An 18,426-nucleotide genomic window follows, 5' to 3' on the forward strand; every position below is an offset into this window, starting at 1 on the left:
ATGAATCTTTCCGTTCGTTACATAAAGAAGGAGGAAAAAAACATAAGGACGACAGCAGCAGTCAATTTTAATACGAATGCAAAAAGGGTTGTAACTGTCCGCAACAAGACCATGGTACGGATGGAGACGGCATTAGCTCTGTGGATTAATGACTGCAGGGAAAAAAACATAACCCTGGATACAAACGTTATCTGCACAAAAGCGAGAATGCTGTATGAAAACTTTGCTGTCAGTGACGGGAAGAGGGAGAGGATGCCGGGCCCTCAGCAAGTGCTGCTGACACAGTGGGAGAGGATGCCAGGCCCCAGCAAGTGCTGCTGACAAAGTGCCAAGCGCATTTAATGCAAGCAAGGGCTGTTTTGAAAAGTTTAAGAAACGCTTTGGACTTAAAAATGTTTGTCTGCACGGTGAGATGGCGTCTGCGGATACCGCTGAGGCAGAAGCCTTCGTGAACAATAAATTCAAGGCGATCATTGAGGAGGGGATATAAGCCCGAACAAGTTTTTAACATGGATGAGACTGCCTTATTTTTGGAAACGAATGCCCTCCCGCACCTTCATCATGCAGGAAGAAGCCAAAGCCCCAGGATTTAAAGTTCACAAAGACCGTTTGACCCTGGCTATGTGCGGAAATGCCGCAGGTTTCATGATTAAACCGGGGCTGATTTACAGGTCTAAAAATCCCAGGGCGCTGAAAAACAAAAAATAAGGATGATTTGCCTGTTACTGGATGTACAATGCAAAGGCTTGGATGACAAAAGTGCTCAATCTGGATTGGTTCAAAAACTGTTTCATCCCGGAGGTCAAGTGTTATTTGAGAGGAAAGGGACTGAACTTTAAAGTGCTTCTGCTCCTTGACAACGCCGGAGGTCACGGTAATGATTTGGCATATGATGGTGTGCAAATCGAATTTCTGCCGCCAAACACTACATCCCTGATTCAGCCCATGGACCAAGGAGTCATCCGTGCTTTCAAGCTCTCTATACGCGCAACACCCTGCAACATCTTGTTGACGCTATGGACTCGGATCAAGATTTCTCACTGAAGGACTACTGGCGTGGATACACCATCGCATCGTGTCTCCAAAACATTCAGAGGGCCATTCAGGAAATGAAAACGGAAACTCTGAAGGCCTGCTGAAAAAACTATGGCCAGAGGCAGTGCAAAACGCAACCGGAGGCTCGCTTGACGAGGGTCCACCACTCTGCCGTAGAAACAGCTGTGGAATCTGGCTAAACAGATGGAGGAGACGGCTTTAATGACATGAGTCCGGATGACATAAACGCCCTGATTGATGGAGACGCACAGCCGCTGACCGATGCAGAGCTGGCAGAAATGACAAAGCCACAAAGCGACGATGAAAGAGAAGAGGGAGAGAGGACACGAGAGATGAGGAGGAAGGACTAACGCTTGGTCGCTTAGCAACCATGGTGCGAATGGCCACTGAACTTAAGCGAGTAGCTGAGGAATGGGACCCTTGCAATTAGCACAATTCGTAGCATGTTTTGATACAAGAAGCGGGAGTGAGTTTTTAGCGAATCAGAATGCAGAGCACAATGCACCAAAAAAAAAAAAAAAATGCATTATGAAAATCCGCGAAATAGCGAATCCGCGATAAGTGAACCGCGAAGTGGCGAGGGATCACTGTACATTTAAGTCATTTAGCAGACGCTCTTATCCAGAGCGACTTACACATTGGAAAGTTCATACATATTCTCCCTGGTCCCCCCGTGGGAATTTTTTGTCATTCGACTCAGTCTTACCTCAGCTGTGCAACCAGTGCAGGTAAACTGCTGTGCAGGATGGGCTCGGAGAACACCAGGTTCTCAAAAAGGTGCTTGTTGTGCAGCTCCCACGTCACCTGGAACTTCTGCAGGTGTTCGTTCTCCTGTGGAACCCAGACAAGAAGAGAGTTACAAACCAAGTTTATGCGGCCTGGCCGGTCTAGCGGTATTGCCGCAGCCTCCGGCACACGTCTACTGTGTTTGCATAGGGTCGAATCCGGCCGTTTGACACAACGTCTCTGTCTTTCCCCACCCTCTGTCTTTCCCCTATCACTGTTAACTAAAGAAATACAAAACTGAAAATCCTTTGACAGTCTGGTCCAAAATTATTGACACCCTTGATAAAGGTAAGAAAAAATAACTATAAAATAATTCAAATACTGTGCTATATTGTATGCTCAAACACACAAAGAAATGCTTAGTTGGTCACAAAATCTACATTTTGCAATTGCCATCTCAGTCTCCGGATTTGAAACCCAGTGGTTTGAATTGAAGAGGACAGTCCATAAGCACAGACAAAGGATATCAAGGATCTGGAAAGATTCTGTATGGAGGAATGGTCTAGCATCCCTCACAATGTGTTCGCCAACTCATGATTTTTTTTTTTTTTAAGTAATTAAAATAAAATAAAAACTCAGTGCAGTTATCCTCAAAAGGTGAAGTATTGAAACATTAATAATTTTGACCCCTACCTTTTTGAGAATGAGAAATGATATTAATTGATAAACAAAATCGCTTTCTCTGAACAGCCCAGTACATCACTGGGACCAAGCTTCCTGCCATCCAGGACCTATATAATAGGCGTGTCAGAGGAAAGCCCATAAAATTGTCAGAGACTCCAGTCACCCAAGTTATAGACTGTTTTCTCTGCTACCACATGGCAAGCGGTACCGGAGCGCCAAGTCTAGGACCAAAAGGCTCCTCAACAGCTTCTACCCCCAAGCCATTAAACTGCTGAACAATTCATAAAAATTGCCACCGGACAATTTACATTGACCCCCCCACTTGTACACTGCTGCTACTCGCTGTTTGTTTGTTACCTATGCATAGTCACTTCGACCCCACCTACATGTACAGATTACCTCAACTAGCCTGTACCCCTGCACACTGACTCGGTACCGGTGCCCCCTGTATATAGCCTCGTTATTGTTATTGTGTTACTTTTTATTATACATTTTTATTTTAGCCTACTTGGTAAATATTTTCTTCTTCTTGAACTGCACTGTTGGTTAAGGGCTTGTAAGTAAGCATTTCACGGTAAAGTCTACACTTGTTGTATTCGGCGCATGTGGCAAATAAAGTTTGATTTGATTTGTATTAGTATAAAATAATTTAACATTTCTTTAAGCATAAAATGTAGCTCAGTATGTAAATTATTTATTTTTATACAGTCATTTCTGCACATCTTTATCAAGGGTGTCAATAATCTGGACCCCACTGTGTGTGTGTGTGTGTGTGTGTGTGTGTGTGTGTGTATAGCCACAGCAGTGGCAGCTGTCTAGGCTAAGGTGGCAAATTTCAGACAAACCTCTGTACTGCTTCCAAAAAGTATGAGTCATTCTATGACACCGTCTGTGGCTTGTCCCTGAGTTCTGGGGACATTCTAAAGCCTATGTTAATCCTGTGAGAGTTACTGAGGCAACGCTACTTTTTAGCCTTCATGTATTGGGGGCAAGTCTGGTTTAGCTCACGTTGTCGCCAAAACTCGGGGTAAACCTCTAAAAGAAACACTGAGCAGCACTAAGCATTGTCCCTCTGTGCTAGTCAGATGCTAACAAAATGCCTAACACAAAGGCAACCGTAAAGGTAACCACTAAGGCTAACGTAAAAGGCTAATGCAAAGCATAATGGAAAGGCCAACAGTAACGCCAACAGTAAGGCTAGCGCAAATGCCAACCCTGAAAGTTATTGCGCAAGACTGTTTGTTAGCCACTGGTCTAAGACTATGCTAATGCTAACATGAGGCTATCTTCAAAGCTATCGCTAACAGAGGAAGACTCACCAGGGTGAGGAGGAAGCTGCTGATGGTGCGGGCAGCCTGGCAGAGGGCACTGTACTCCTCCAGGAGCAGCGAGATGAACTGGTGGGCCTGCGGGGGGCCCTGGGCGGCGGCCGCCGCAGCCTTGGAGCCGGTCGACAGGTGCTTGAGCAGGCGCACCTTCATTTCTAGGACATACTCGCGGGCCTGCTGCTCCAGCCTCTGGTAGAGCTGGTACGGGTCCTTCTCGCACAGCCTGAACAGGTGGGCAAGATGGACGTCATAAGACCCAGTGTACAATAGGCTAATACAATAGCAAAATATGCTAATACTTGTAGGGATTATCTATGGTGGTCAGTCCTGGGTCAAATGCATCTCAAACACTTTCAAATAACTTGAGTTTGATTTAGTTTTCCTGGTACAACGTAACAGATGGCCTAGCCCCAAGTAGTAGCACAGAGGAAGGTTTAGCCTCTGAAATGGCTAACCATTTTCTGAAGGTAATCTCTTACCTGGCAAATTTGATAAGGGAAAGTGAGGTAACCACTCAATGATTACTCTGGTACTCTTGTCAGATAACTGATCATCTTGAAGATGGAAGTGAAAAGAGGATGGTAGGGATGGGAGAGAGCATGGAGGGCAAATGAAAAGAAAGGAATGAGGCAGGAAGCAGCGAGAGATGGAGGGTAGGAAGGAGAGGATTTAAAGGAATGTAGGAGGGAAGGAAAAATGGAAGGAGGAAGGAATAGAAAGAGGGGGGAAAGGAGGAATGCAGAGGCAGATTGAGGGAAAGAGGGTAGAAGACAAGCTGCCTTTTCTCTAGTTGGGTCTTACCTGTCCACCAGCTCCTTCATGCCCTCCTTGTCGCGGTCAAGGGGCTGGTCGTGGGCCAGCGGCGTGCCTGTCTGGCGGTAGATGCATCGCACTAGGTAGCGTACCTCCGACCAGTGGTTCTGCAGCAGCTGGGACTCACGCTCTGACTCGGCCGAAATCTCCCTGGAGGGGGTGAAGGCCAAAATAGGTAATTGTGATGCATCAGTGAGAGGACATCGGGTGCGCTTATACAAGGGACCCAGGGTCATGTTCATTAGKGCAAGCAACAGAAAATACTTTAAAACATTGAGACAGAAAACCAAAATGAGCCTTTCCTACTTCATTTACTATATGAATACAACCCATATAGTAGAAGTATTAGTGCGTCTGTGCATCCATGTTCCTCTTTTAAAAAGGGCTGATATCCAGTCCCTCCAGGATTCCAAAATTCTGCGATCGCATAATTCAAAACAAAATCAACGAATCCACAAATTTATGCAAGAGCTCGCAATTTTGACCAATCACTGCACATGTGTCCAATCAAAAGAGGGTTAGCAATTTTGATCCCTGTTACCATGGAAAACAGCCCGATAAAACAACCCCCCCCSTCCCCCCCCCCCCCGTCAGCGTGTGAAGCCTATGGTTGATTACTGACAGATTACGACTGACAGGCAGAACAATGAACAGGAATCCATCTCATTTACCAACAAAAATCATAGTTAAAGACAGTGCAAAATGATTTCCAAATGTTTTACATGAAAATGGGGGCAAATTGTTTTGCACTCAGTGCAACACTGTGCAGGAACACAAGAGCCAGCAAAGCATGTGAAAAGAAGGTCCGAATCAGAGCATGTGAGCGGAGCTGAGCGGTTTCCTACCCCTCAGCTAAAAACCTCTCCACAAAAAAGAAAAATAACTGCCACTCAAAATTCGCTCTATTAATTAAAATCACAATTTAACCAACATCCATCTATTTTTTGTGACTACCTGGACCTACCAATTGGTTTTTAAGCATTAAAACCAAACCATATGGATTTGAATGAAAAGTATTTTAATAAACATGAAAAGATGAATGTAATAAGACAAAATAATTTAAAATAGGTTCATGTCATATTAAAACAGCAAATAGGTCAGGTGCCAGACAGGGAGCCTAAAATGAATTATTCAGGCTATATTATTCCAATTATTTCAAGGCTATAGCCTACAAAGAAATACATTGTGAAGCATTTGCGAGTGCAACACAATAGGCTGGTAGGGACATAAAGCGCTCAGCATTTAGTTGTATTAAATAATTAGTATATAAATTGCACATATAGGATGTGACATACTTAGAATGAAATACAACTAAAACAAGGATGGTCTATTGTATAGCTAGAAGAAAAAGTTTAAGATATCAGATTTTTTGTTTATAAATAATTTGCTACAATGACACGCTTAATTATCTACCCAACTCGTTCCTTTCTTTTAGCATGTACACATTAAGTAAAAATTTAAGGTAAAGTACTACTTCAGTAGTTTTTTGGTGTATCTGTACTTTACAATTTATATTTTTGACAACTTTTACTTCACTACATTCCTAAAGAAAATTTACTTTTTACTCCATACATTTTCCCTGTCACAACATTTACATTTAAGTCATTTAGCAGACGCTCTTATCCAGAGCGACTTACAAATTGGTGCATTCACCTTATGACATCCCAGTGGAACAGCCACTTTACAATAGTGCATCTAAATCTTTTAAGGGGGGGGGGGGGGGGGTGAGAAGGATTACTTTATCCTATCCTAGGTATTCCTTAAAGAGGTGGGGTTTCAGGTGTCTCCGGAAGGTGGTGATTGACTCCGCTGTCCTGGCGTCGTGAGGGAGTTTGTTCACCATTGGGGGGCCAGAGCAGCGAACAGTTTGACTGGGCTGAGCGGGAACTGTACTTCCTCAGTGGTAGGGAGCGAGCAGGCCAGAGGTGGATGAACGCAGTGCCCTTGTTTGGGTGTAGGGCCTGATCAGAGCCTGGAGGTACTGAGGTGCCGTTCCCCTCACAGCTCCGTAGGCAAGCACCATGGTCTTGTAGCGGATGCGAGCTTCAACTGGAAGCCAGTGGAGAGAGCGGAGGAGCGGGGTGAAAAAAAGTACTCATTACATTCTGAATGCTTAGCAGGACAAGAAATTGGTTCAATTCACACACTTATCAAGAGAACATCCCGGGTCATCCCTACATAATTTACAAACAAAACAGACATGCTTCGTTTGTAAATTTTGTCTGAGTGTTGGGAGTATGCCTCTGGTTAAAAAAACAAGAAAATGGTGCAGTCTGGTGTGCTTTATGTAAGGAATTTGAAAGGATTTATAATTTTACTTTTGATGCTTAAGTATATTTTAGCAATTATATTTACTTTTGATACTTAAGAATATTTAAAACCAAATACTTTGACTTTTACTCAAGTAGTATTTTACTGGGTGACTTTCACTTGAGTCGTTTACTATTAAGGGATCATTACTTTTACTCAAGTATGACAATTGGGTACTTTTTCCACCACTGTGTACAGGTAGTAAGTACACCATCATGCTTTTGTGATTCCACAAAGATTCTTTAGTTGTGGACACTACATCACCGCACTCCCTCTCTTGCTCTTGGTCCGCATCTTTGTAAGTCACCTTGATTTATCAGTTTCTTTATGAAAATATTTAGTGAACTCCATCACAGTAGCTAAAGCAGCACACAAGTAGACTACAAATTCATCCTGGGCCGGCATGCCCTGAGCTGGTGAAGTGAGCGCTACTGGAGCGAAATTGGAGCTGGTGAGAAGGCCGACGCTCCAGCCTTTGGGAATCTCGCACCAGTCAAATTGGGCACGCTCCGCTCCAGCTCCGCTCACATACTCTGGTCCTAACAGCCACCACAGCAGACGCAGATCACCGTGACCGAAGCAAAAGCAGGGAAATCTGTGGTAGTGATGTGCAGATCGCAAACGAATCATTCTTTTTAAATGACTTGACTGATTTGAGAATCATTATTATTTTGATTGAACTGCTGGCTGGAGTAAAATAAATGAATTGTAGTGAAGGATTGATACACGCTCCTCCGTCTCATAGACGTGTTCAGACCAACAACTGTTTATCATATGAGCGCACAAGAAAATAGATCATGCTGCAGGCTGAGCACATATGACTTATTGCTTCATATTAAAATGAACATGACAAACAACAAAACTCTTCGCCAAATTTAATTGAAAGCCGCTGCAAAAATCAAGAATTGTTGGCCACAGATAACAAAAATACTTCGCAGATCTTGGAGGGACTGGATATCAGTCATGGGTTAAAGTGGAAATATGTAACTTTTTGGGCAACCCAACCAAATTCACATAGAAATCTAAGTTATAGATCTACCATTCTTTGACTTTCGGTTTTGTACACCAGCTTCAAACAGCTAAAACAACATTTTTTGTTTATGGAAGATATATTTCACAGTGGTAGATGGTAGAATGATTCTCTACACGATACTAGCTTATTTTGTCGCATAAACTCAAATTAGGTGAACTATTCGAGTTTTAGCAAACAGGAAATGGCAGAGCGATTTCTGTATTGTGCAACTTTAAAATAGTATTTGCATTCATTGAAATGTTGAGCATTTCATTGAGCCTGCCTGTAGTGCTAGATGGGCGGTGTTTGCACTTTTGAGACTATCCCATTGGTTCCATATCACCAGGCAAGCTCAATCTAGTGCAGTTAAAGTATTTGAAAGAAAAAGAAAACAAGATGCTGATGGACTGAGAGATCAGCCAATAAAACCAGCGGTTGTTTAGTCTATCGATTTACAGTCAAGTCCCGTTCTGAGGCGCTGTGAAACCAGACTGTTAGAGAGAAAGATAGAGCCGGCTGGTGGACGAGATTAGTTATTGTCTGACCATGCTAAAAAGGATGGTAGCACAGGTGGCGGCTTCTAGAAACTTCCTGAACACATAGCTAATATACTAGGCTAGCTCAATATGTCAAACGATAGACACTTTCGTCCTTTCTAGCGTGGTCGTTTAGTGACCACCACAAATGCGCCCATCCAGCTCACCGTCTCTCGTTGCAGGCCTCACAACTGCACACGGTGTCAGCGGTCATAGGGGTGGTGAGGTCTGGGACGGGGAGAGTGGGGAGGGTTGGGGGTGTGCCACCATTGGTCAGTCTGCCCCCTGCGGCGGGCAGCTCCTGGCCCAAGCCTCCATTACCCACAGGCATGTGCAACAGGAAGTCTTGGCTCTGGGGGAATGAGAAATTACAGGGCATCAGAACGTGCAAAAAAGCAGTGATAATGCGACCATAAAGGTGACTTAACGTTACCAACTGTCGCCTTAGGTCTGTACTCTGAAGTATTTCATTGCAGCAAAGTGCACATTATACTAGACTAGAGACAAAATTCCAGAACAGGAGAGAAATTAGAGAACGTAATCAACCAAACAAGCGCATTCCAGGCCAGAGGGGCACTACAGGAATTGTCGGGCTCTTCCCAACTTTCTAATTCAATTAGCCTAGAAATTATCTGCTAGATGTCGCCAACACAGAGTGGCTCTTATGAGTGAGGCAAGGCAGTGTATGCGGAACAGCCACTAACATGTCATCAGCAAGAGAGACGTCCAAACACTGGTGTGGCTTTCTGTCTGAGGTTATTATCTCCCGCTGATAGTAAAGGAGGAGCCAATGAGTCATCGGACAGAGGGAAACTAATGTTTTACAATGTGTGTGTTTGGTCAGGACTGTGTTTCTGCTCCTTGTTACACTCCACCTGTAGCTTGCCTGTTTCCTCCGGCTTTCTCTGTGTGGTACGGGTCGGTCTGTCTCTCTTTGGCCGTGTTCGAGAGCATCAAATCGGTGATGAATTGTGGTAAATGGTGACTGACTAATCTACAAATAATGAGTAGTTATTTATGATACAAGGTCATTTGTAGATCAGTCAGTGGGCAGTCACCTACAAGCCCTCTGAACCTCTTTATTCCTTGTTGTAATCTACCTTTAGTATACCTGTCGCCATCTCTCTCTCTTTTGCGCCGACTCTATGGATGTGTTCGAGCAGTAACGCTAACAAAGCCGACTGTAGACGAAAGTTGGCAAGGCTCAGATCAACATGGAAGTGTCGACATAGCTGCTATTGTTTATAAAAAATGTCTTTATAAAATGTAAAAATAAAAATGTCTATACCCTCATATCACACTCACAAACTGAAAACATAACTTGTGTAAAATGTATTGATTACAGAGGTCTCAAATATCACTTTCGTTTGGATCTCCTGTTTCTTTAGAATCGCAGTTGGTTCCTGTTTCATTCACGTCTTTGGTCATGTTCACGTGGTTCAACCAAAAACACCCTAATGATTGGTTGATAAATAGTGCCTCCCACAACACAGGTGATGGCTGCATGGTGAAGTTGGTGAGAAGCAACTGCAGCGACTTGAAGACAATTTTATCATAAACTGCATGACCTTTGATCACATGGTTTTTGTGAAGTTTATGCAGTCGACCTGGAGGTGCAAGTCAGAAAATGTTTATCCTCATAATGCAACACACGTTGAAAGGCCTAGACAAAATGTTTCTGTTACTTGATATAAGCCATTGTCATTCAGTTCATTGGTCCAGCATCACTTTTTCACGACCATACTTCTCCCTCCCTCCACCCACCCACACCCCTCCACCAGCCTGTGGTGACTCACCACCAGCGACTGCTCCAGGGAGGCGTGGCGGTCCTCCTTCTCCACCGTGCGCCGGCAGTCGGGGCACACCCACAGGGGCAGCTGCAGAGCGCTGGGGGACTTGGGGGGCTGTGCCATACCGTTCGGCCCCGCCCCGGGGAGCATCGCATCAGGATGGAGGGTGCTGTCTGGCTTGCGCTCACTCCGGCACAGGAGGCAGCGGTCGCCGGTGGTGGAATATGGGGCCCTCTGGCTCAGGCCAAATGTGAACGGGGTCTGGTGGTTGGAGACGGAGTGGATGTCAGTTAGATGAGTGTGTGTAGCACTACTGTAGTGGCAGTAACCAGTAGCTACTAACTAGTGCTCCAATATGTAGCCTACCCAGGCAGGTTCTAAAGTTAATTAAGATAGGGTCATGGGCAGTAAGCACAAACAGGTGGAAAATGTTTTAAAATTGGAAACTGATTGGTAAAGTTATTATTGGTCATAACGTTTAGGATGGGACTTTCCCATTTTTTAACTTTTTCATACATTTTGTGCCTACTGAATGCCACCCGGGGCTTTTCAGTCCACCCAGTGATACTCACAACAGATAAGCTGATGCTGATCTATATTACCGTAGGCCTAACAGGAGTAGCTGCAGAGACAGTGAGTGATGCATTACCTGAAGGACTCCAGAGAAGTCGGAATTCACCGGCCCCTCCGAAAACTGTGGTGTAACGTTACCGTTCATAGAGACCTGGAGGACACAAAGGGCCCGACATGAACCAACACCTCCGGAGTCACCCCTCTCATTAGCACTGATGCCAAGCGTCTATTACAAGGCTATCTGAAGCATGTTAGCGCTTGACCTGGCTGGGGGCTACTTGGCCACACACAATTTAGGTTTGTCTCCAAATTAAGTTATTTGAACATCAAATAAAACACAAAGCAGTTGATGATATGTCCTGGCGATATTGCAAAGAACATATGCAGATATTACTTTTCATATTAATGCTCGGCGCAGCAGTATATTGACGCGTCCAGCAAGTTCACCTGCTGTTTCTGTCTTCAACAGCCAATCTTTACATAAGCAGAGTGTAGTCTCGATTTGTATGCACTATGCAAAGATTTTGTAAACATCTGAAGAATGAATCAAAACACACTGATTAGTTAAACAAAAGGTTATGAGAATATTATATTACTTCTTAGATGGAAATAATAGCCCTGACTAGTGTAAATGCTGAGCAGATCTAGGCAAATTCCTTCCACAATAAGTAGCCTGGCCTAGGCAATAAGTTAAGCTCCTCTTGAGCTTTCAAATTAACAAACATTAAGACCACTATCATAACTCTGATGTTGCTAGGCCTATATTCTGGGGCTTACATCCGTTCTATAGATGGCTCATAGCAATTTGTAAGAATCGGGATCAAGGGTTCACAAAGTAAAAATTTGCCACAATCAGTATTCACAATATGCGTTATTCTCCTGATTTATTTTCTGGAACCTTTGTCTACATCCCAAATGATGGGGAAACTGTCTGGCATATAGGCTAGCTAGGCTAATGAAACTGAGTGAGTGCAATACAATGCGTTGCATTTTGCTCAAATCAGACTTTCCTTGGATTTGCTTAGACAGTGACCAGGTATGCAAGTTATTAACAAGTCTGCAATATGGACTTGTTTGGGACTATTGGCTCATCATATGAGGAAGTCCTTCAGCCCTAAAGATGATGAACCTAGTCGCAGCCAATGTGACGTACACATGATAGGTCTAGTCTTTGGTGATTAGTGGATGTTGTTACCCTGGCTACTGTTGTGATATAGAGAAAACTGACAAGGCATAGCTGCAATATATGGAGACGAGACAAGAAACCATGAGTAAAGCAAGACACTCAATATACCATTTGACAGCCAAGTATGTAATGTTGCAATGTTTGCTATACCATTGGTATATTATACCATTGGTATATTTTGCAGGATCGTGGTTGTGGAAGTAATTTGGCTCACTTGTCTGTGTGACAGTAGTCTTGCAGTTGTCTCACACATTATTCTTGTGTCTGTAAACACTGTGGACGACCTAACTAGTAAATGACCTTCCTATTAAATAATTGGTATGAGTAAACAAACTATAGGCCTACTGTTACTTAGCAGGCTAATCCGATGACACTGACAGACTCGACTGAAACGTCATGTTTGTAAACAGTACAGTAACGTTAGTCTGGTGAGCTACTACTCCTGCTAAAATTGTGAATATGAAAACATCAGACAAGAAATGAAAGACCAACTGGCTGTCCAAATTGTTGCGCATTGTTAACAAGCTACCTACTGTACCTAGCTACTAGTCAGGTACAAGAGACACTTCAGTTTAAGGACACAGTGCAGTGGCGATGGTCAGTTTGGTCATAGCTAACGTTAGTTTACACGCTAACGTTAGTATCCATCTAGCAAGTAACAAACATCCACTCCCACAACGTCGCGAACAGTTAGATAATAAGATAACGACTGTCGAGTAAGCAAAATCGTCTATTTTCGGGCTGTCAACATTGTGGTTGTCGACTAGCTAGAACAAGATAGCTAGAAACGTCAGCCGGTCTAGTTTATTTTCAAATTGAGCAAGTAACTAACGTTATAACTAACGCGTTACCGTATATAGAAAGCTTACTAACGTAGTTAGTCAGCTAAACTAACTTGTTGGCTGTTGACGTCAGGTTCCCATTTTCCGAGTTAGCTAACGTTAGCTAACTAACGTTAACTAGCTAGCTTCCTCGGTAGCTGGGCTAGCTACTGAAGAATGTCAGGCCTCAAATGTCTGTCGATTATGTGTAATCAAAATCTCTAACGTTAGTGTTCAACACGTCAACTGTATATTCTCACCTCTCCGTTCAGGCCTGTTATAGAGCCCATGTTCCCATTTCCAGAGCTCCCTGATGTCAGAAAGCCCATGGTAGACACGGGTGTTGCCGTGGCTTGAAGACTCAGGTCCGTGGCTGAAACCCCGGCCTTGCCACTGGTACTGCAGACAGTACTACTGCAGCTACTGCTGCCACCGCCCCGCTTGTTCTTCCTGCGTTTAGCACCTCGTTTAGCATCGGTTGGACTCATTTTCCCACAAAAGTCAGAGACAACTTGCCGTCCAGTACAGGCAGGGTCTCAGGTGGAATGTCTGGCTCAAATCCCTATGGTATAAATAGACGATATTTTAAAGACTTCCAGTTAGACAACCACCCAGTACCTTCAGAGTCCTAATAGACTTGATATTTCAATATGGCCACTGGACAGGAATTGGCTGCTCGAGCTTGCGCTGCAACAGTACGTCCCCCTTCTCTCTTTGAGGATTCATGGGAAATGATGTTTTTCTCATTAGTGCCGGTGAGGTCATGGGTGAGATGGATGATGACGAACTGGTTTTCTGACGCTATCCCCAAAATTGGGAAAAACACCAGAAGTGACCATTCATGATCTCATTCATAACCATTCCTGTTCATGAATGCAAGTGGCCATTTGTAGGCTATTGGTATGTGCAATCACGTGTCTTCAAGGGGGAGTGGGCAAGTATGTATCAAATCAAATCAAATGCTATTTGTCACATGCGCCGAATACAACCGGTGTAGGTGGACCTTACAGTGAAATGCTTACTTACTAGCCCTTAACCAACAATGCAGTTGTTCATAATTGAGGTAATATCTATATGTAGGTAGAGTTAAAGTGACTATGCATAGATATTAAACAGAGTAGCAGCAGCGTAAAAGAAGGGGACTGGGGCAATGCAAATACTCTGGGTAGCCATTTGATTAGCTGTTCAGGAGTCTTATGGCTTGGGGATAGAAGCTGTTAAGAAGCCTTTTGGACCTAGACTTGAAGCTCCGGTACCGCTTGCCGTGCGGTAGCAGAGAATAGTCTATGATTAGGGTGGCTGGAGTCTGACAATTTTTAGGGCCTTCCTCTGACACCACCTGGTATAGTGGTCCTGGATGGCAGGAAGCTTGGCCCCAGTAATGTACTGGGCCATACGCATTACCCTCTGTAGGGACTTGCGGTCGGAGGCCGAGCAGTTGCCATACCAGGCAGTGATGCAACCAGTCAGAATGCTCTCGATGGTGCAGCTGTAGAACTTTTTGAGGATCTGAGGACCCATGCCAAATAGCATTCTCACGTGAAAGTGGCAGCTCTACTCACGTGATAGCGGCAGCTCCTTGAAAGCGGAAGCTCAGTGCGGATGTTGCCTGTAATCAATGGCTTCTGGTTGGGGTGTGTACGGTCACTGTGGGGATGACGTCATGACTGATGTGGTGTACTCTTCAATGCCAGCGGAAGAATCCCGGAACATATTCCAGTCTATGCTTGCAAAACAGTCCTGTAGCTTAGCATCTGCGTCATCTGACCACTTCTTTATTGACCGAGTCACTGATGCTTCCTGCTTTAGTTTTTGCTTGTAAGTGGGAATTAGGATATAATTATGGTCAGATTTGCCAAGTGGATGGCGAGGTAGAGCTTTGTACGCGTCTCTGTGGAGTAAAGGTGGTCAAGAGTTTTTTTCCCTCTGGTTGCACATTTAACATGCTGGTAGAAATACGGTAAAACGGATTTAAGTTTCCCTGCATTAAAGTCCCCAGACACCAGGAGCACCACTTCTGGATGAGTTTTTTCCTGTTTGCTTATGGCCGTATACAGCTCATTGAGTGCGGTCTTAGTGCCAGCATTGGTTTGTGGTGGTAAATAGATAGATATGAAAAATATAGATGAAAACTCTCTTGATAAATAGTGTGGTTGTCACGATCGTCATGAGGTGTGGACCAAAATGCAGCGTGGTATGTTTCCATCCTTTTTATTAGGAAGAGAAAACTCAAATAACAAAAACAATAAAGCGAACAAACGAACCGTGAAGGTCTAAATAATGCTCACAGGCAACTATACATAGACAAGATCCCACAAAGCACAAAGGGGAAATGGCTGCCTAAATATGATCCCCAATCAGAGACAACGATAAACAACTGCCTCTGATTGGGAATCATACCAGGCCAACATAGATATATAATTACCTAGATGACCCACCCTAGTCACACCCCGACCTAACCAACATAGAGAATAACGGGCTCTCTATGGTCAGGGCGTGACAGTGGTCTATAGCTTATCATGAGATACTTTACCTCAGGCGAGCAAAACCTTGAGACTTCCTTAATATTAGATTTCGTGCACCAGCGTTAAAACCCTGCCAGCTGCATGTTATCCCGTGTTGTCGTTCAGCCACAACTCGGTGAAACATAAGTAAGTTATTACCATTTTTAATATTCCATTGGTAGGATATTCGTGATCGTAGCTTGTCTATTTTGTTATCCAATGATTGTACATTGGCTAATAGGACTGACGGTAATTACCCGCTCGCCGTTGGATCCTTACAAGGCATCCCGACCTACGTCCCCAATATCTCTGTCTCTTTCTCATGCGAATGACGGGGATTTGGGCCTTGTCGGGTGTCTGGAGTAAATCCTTGGCGTCCGACTCGTTAAAGAAAAAATCTTCATCCAGTACGAGGTGAGTAATCGCTGTCCTGATATCCAGAAGCTCTTTTTGATCATGGTGGCAGAAACATTATGTTCAAAATAAGTTACAAATCATGTTAAAAAAAAACACACAATAGCACAATTGGTTAGGAGTCCGTAAAACGGCAGCCATCTCCTCCGGCGCCATTCATTTCAATCGAGTGATCTGTACTAGGTAATGACAGATTCTTCATTTCATTAACTAGGCTTCACCATTTAGATCCTCGTTCATCTTCCTCAAGTGTGTGAATAATTTCCTGGAGGGTAGCTTTCTCCGTCTCTGCCTTTGCATTCTCAGCCTTGGTATGCTTGGAGGTGCGTTTAAGATCTTCTGCATCCTGAAGCTCTTACCCACATCTCAGCTTTCTCTTTCTAAACTTTCTCATGAGTATCCTGGATATCTCTGGTGTTGAGCACTGAGCAGCAGATCTTCCTCGCCATCTCTCCCTGCTCCCTCTTCCAGAGCCTAATCCTGCTGGGCCCACTGGTCTGAGAACCTGGCCTTGTGCTGAGTCCAGTCCAGCTCTAAAGATTTGTTCCGCTCCCATTTCACTTTCTGCTCAAACACCAGAATATTGGTTATTAGGTCCTCATGCTTAGGTCTTCATGCTCCTTTCTCCTCTCATCATCCATTGCAGTGCCTTCGGAAAGTATTCAGAGCCCTTTACTTTTTCCACATTTTGTTACGTTACAGCCTTAATCTAAAATGTATTAAATAAAACAGATCCTCAGCAAACTACACACAATACCCCATAATTTATACTAAATAAAAACAGAAATACATTTTTTACAAAAGTATTCAGACCCTTTGTATGAGACTCAAAATTGAGCATGCAGGTGCATACATCATTGAGATGAGTCCTCAACTGGCAGTCCTCAACTGGCCCCGGTGCACAACTGAGCAAGAGGACAAGTACATTAGTGTATCTAGTTTGAGAAACAGACGCCTCACAAGTCCTCAACTGGCAGCTTCATTAAATAGTACCCGCAAAACACCAGTCTCAACGTCAACAGTGAAGAGGCGACCCCGGGATGCTGGCCTTCTAGGCAGAGTTGCAAAGAAAAAGCCATATCTCAGACTGGCCAATAAAAATAAAATATTAAGATGGGCAAAAGAACACAGACACTGGACATTAGGAACTCTGCCTTGAAGGCCAGCATCACAGAGTCGCCTCTTCACTGTTGACGTTGAGACTGGTGTTTTGCGGGTACTATTTAATGAAGCTGCCAGTTGAGGACTTGTGAGGCGTCTGTTTCTCATATTATTATTGACCTTCCGTCAGTAGAGGATGCCTGGTTATTCTTTAAAAGTGCTTACCTCACGATCTTAAATAAGCATGCCCCATTCAAAAAATGTTGAACCAGGAACAGATATAGCCCTTGGTTCTCTCCAGACCTGACTGCCCTTGACCAACACAAAAATATCCTGTGGCGTACAGCATTAGCATCGAATAGCCCCCCGCGATATGCAACTTTTCAGGGAAGTTAGGAACCAATATACACAGGCAGTTAGGAAAGCAAAGGCTAGCTTTTTCAAACAGAAATTTGCATCCTGTAGCACAAACTCAAAAAAGTTCTTGGACACTGTAAAGTCCATGGAGAATAAGAGCACCTCCTCCCAGCTGCCCACTGCACTGAGGCCAGGAAACACTGTCATCACCGATAAATCCACGATAATTGAGAATTTCAATAAGCATTTTTCTACGGCTGGCCATGCTTTCCACCTGGCTACCCCTACCCCGGTCAACAGCCCTGCACCCCCACAGCAACTTGCCCAAACCTCCCCCATTTCTCCTTCACCCAAATCCAGATAGCTGATCTGAAAGAGCTGCAACATCTGGATCCTTACAAATCAGCCGGGCTAGACAATCTGGACCCTCTCTTTCTAAAATTATCAGCCAAAATTGTTGCAACCCCTATTACTAGCTTGTTCAACCTCTCTTTCGTATCGTCTAAGATCCCCAAAGATTGGAAGGCTGCCGCGGTCATCCCCGTCTTCAAAGGGGGAGACACTCTAGACCCATTCTGCTACAGACCTATATCTATCCTACCCTGCCTTCATAAGGTCTTCGAAAGCCAAGTTAACAAACATATCACCTACCATTTCGAATCCGACAGTACCTTCTCCCCTATGCAATCTGGTTTCCGAGCTGGTCATGGGTGCACCTCAGCCACGCTCAAGGTCCAAAACGTTATCATAACCGCCATCGATAAGAGAAAATACTGTGCAGCTGTATTCATCGACCTGGCCAAGGCTTTCGACTCTGTCAATCACCACATTCTTATCGGCAGACTCAACAGCCTTGGTTTCTCAAATGACTGCCTTGTCTGGATCACCAACTACTTCTCAGACAGAGTTCAGTGTGTAAAATCGGAGAGCCTGTTGTCCGGACCTCTGGTAGTCTCTATGGGGGTGCCACGGGGTTCAATTCTCGGGCCGACTCTTTTCTCTGTATACATCAATGATGTCGCTCATGCTGCTGGTGATTCTCTGATCCACTTCTACGTAGATGACACCATTCTGTATACTTCTGGCCCTTCTTTGGGCACTGTGTAAACTAACCTCCAGACGAGCTTCAATCGCAATACAACTCTCCTTCCGTGGCCTCCAACTGCTCTTAAATGCAAGTAAAACTAAATGCATGCTCTTCAACCGATCGCTGCC

At 44.2% G+C, this 18,426-nt stretch overlaps 1 protein-coding gene across 2 annotated transcripts in view; it reads right to left on the reverse strand.

The window, feature by feature from the left end:
• The window catches only part of LOC112068550 (protein FAM193A), a 33,298-nt gene extending 19,728 nt beyond the window's left edge, over positions 1-13,570 (reverse strand). For both annotated transcript variants that reach the window (XM_024135702.2, XM_024135701.2), the window contains exons 1-7: positions 13,096-13,570; positions 10,905-10,979; positions 10,262-10,516; positions 8,633-8,817; positions 4,596-4,757; positions 3,786-4,017; positions 1,763-1,887 (exon numbers count right to left, since the gene is read on the reverse strand). In XM_024135702.2, coding sequence (XP_023991470.1) covers positions 1,763-1,887; positions 3,786-4,017; positions 4,596-4,757; positions 8,633-8,817; positions 10,262-10,516; positions 10,905-10,979; positions 13,096-13,323 — 1,262 coding nt within the window. In that variant the 5' untranslated portion in view covers positions 13,324-13,570. The remainder of the gene's footprint in view (positions 1-1,762; positions 1,888-3,785; positions 4,018-4,595; positions 4,758-8,632; positions 8,818-10,261; positions 10,517-10,904; positions 10,980-13,095) is intronic.
• Positions 13,571-18,426: the final 4,856 nt, after the last annotated feature.

The sequence above is a fragment of the Salvelinus sp. IW2-2015 genome, unplaced genomic scaffold, assembly GCF_002910315.2.
Source record: "Salvelinus sp. IW2-2015 unplaced genomic scaffold, ASM291031v2 Un_scaffold563, whole genome shotgun sequence".
In the NCBI taxonomy this organism is placed as follows: Eukaryota; Metazoa; Chordata; class Actinopteri; order Salmoniformes; family Salmonidae; genus Salvelinus; species Salvelinus sp. IW2-2015.